At 36.2% G+C, this 1863-nt stretch overlaps 1 protein-coding gene across 1 annotated transcript in view; it reads right to left on the reverse strand.

Annotated features, from left to right (window-relative positions):
- Positions 1 to 549: 549 nt before the first annotated feature.
- LOC117122279 overlaps positions 550 to 1863 on the reverse strand; it is a gene marked incomplete in the record, with an annotated part of 11830 nt that continues 10516 nt past the window's right edge. The window contains 3 exon segments of the mRNA XM_033267821.1: positions 550 to 896; positions 941 to 996; positions 1406 to 1549. Of these exon segments, the coding sequence (XP_033123712.1) occupies positions 879 to 896; positions 941 to 996; positions 1406 to 1549 (218 nt within the window).

Here is a 1863-nt window from a genome sequence, read left to right on the forward strand (position 1 = left end):
TGCTTGGTTTATACAGTAGTTTATGTGATTTTTTTTTACACTCATGACACAGGTCACAGTGGCCTTATTTATTGTTTTATAGTAGTAATTTGCCAATATTTACAGTATTCATTTTGAAAAGAAGTCCATCTCTTTACCTTGCAAAAGTAGCCTCGAAAAGAAGCCCACCCGAACTTCGCAAAAGAAATTTAATGAATAAATGAAAATAATAAAATAAACCAAAGGCTTTAATTCGAGGTTTGACGGTATGCTTTTATTACTGAATTTTTACTGAGATAGGCGAATGTAACCATTTTTTTGTAACGTACAATGGAGGCAGGCACAATGTTGTTTATACGGTATAGAAAATTGCTTTAGAAAATAAAATTGATCTCTTTTATTGATATCCATTACAAACAGGGGCGTATCCAGAGATGTCAAAAAAAGGGGGGGGGGGAAGGGCCGAAAGTTGGGCCGACGAGACATCACCATCCTAGGGGGTCCGGGGCATGCCCCTTGAAATTTTTGTGTTCTAGACGCCTGAAAATAACATTTGAGGCGTTCTGGGCGATCATTTTTTTCTTTTTCTTTCTTTCTTTTTTTTTTTCTACCTCCCAAAAGGTTGGGGGGGGGGGGGGCGGGCCCTGTTATGCGACTGTCATGAAATATTTAAGTCTGAGAATATTACAATAACAAGGAGGTCCGGGTGGGGCGCGATAGCCTGAGTCACATGAAACCTGTCGTTTAAAGCTTTGACAACTCAAACAAGAATAAACTTCAATACTTTTTTGTTCTTATTTTGCACTCGTACAACATATAAATCGGGAGACTTTGACTATAAAAACGATTCTTTTTTATCAGAAGATTCTTCACATTTATCCGACAATAGTACGTGACTTTTATGACGATACCGTGTGAGAAGAACTACGCTGAACGTCACTATGGCAGATACGCAATATAGTCCAACACAAAGGTAGAGAGATTCTTGATAAGATCCTGTCTTGACGTACATCACATCTGATAAATTGAATAAAATGAAGAATCGTTTATTTTTTCGCAGGCACTGGGAAGAAAGGATATCAAATATAGCAACAGATTGAAATATTTGTAAAACAAAGATGAATTTAAATGGTTGGTAGAAACTGTAAAGGAATGAGCGAAGTACCGGTCCACTTGTCGTCAAAATCTATAATGAAGGTCGGCAAAAAGACAAGACAAAATGATACAGATCAAGCAAATTCTACCAGATGGATGAAGAATGGCTACTCATGAGTGGGAAGTTAAAGTTAACTCTAACTATTAACAACAGAAAAAATGTAGAAATAATCGTCCAACATGTTTTTTTTTACCAAACGATCATATTACAGAGTTTCAGTATATAGACCTATAGATTTACTGTATGATAATATGCAATATTCATATATACCTGACACAAACGTTGATGATAACGATCCTACTCCTATGACAGCATATGCGATTCCGATGGATTGTCCTGCAAAGCGAACACCAAACACTTCTACACAAACAGTTAGAACCAGACTGTACAATATTGTTCTTGCAACAGATATCACTTATGAAATTAGAAAAAATAGAGATTATATATTTATTGTAGTGATTGTAACCGTTTTTAAAACTCAAATTTGCATAATTCCGGTGTTAGGCCTATATAACGCGAGGTTACACTCGTAATAACGAGTGTTTTATTAACTATTAACTAGGTGAAGGTCCAGAAGGCGAATATCCGGAAAGCTCCGACAATTTAAGGATTTAGGAGGCTAATATCGATCTTTACATCCAGATACAAAGATAAATCCAACATACATACACGCATACATCAAATCTGAACAATGAATGCTCCAGCGTGCGATTCGAAGATATATTTCT

The sequence above is a fragment of the Anneissia japonica genome, unplaced genomic scaffold (genome assembly GCF_011630105.1).
Source record: "Anneissia japonica isolate Jap-2015-1 unplaced genomic scaffold, ASM1163010v1 scaffold287708_len1499824_cov190, whole genome shotgun sequence".
In the NCBI taxonomy this organism is placed as follows: domain Eukaryota; kingdom Metazoa; phylum Echinodermata; class Crinoidea; order Comatulida; family Comatulidae; genus Anneissia; species Anneissia japonica.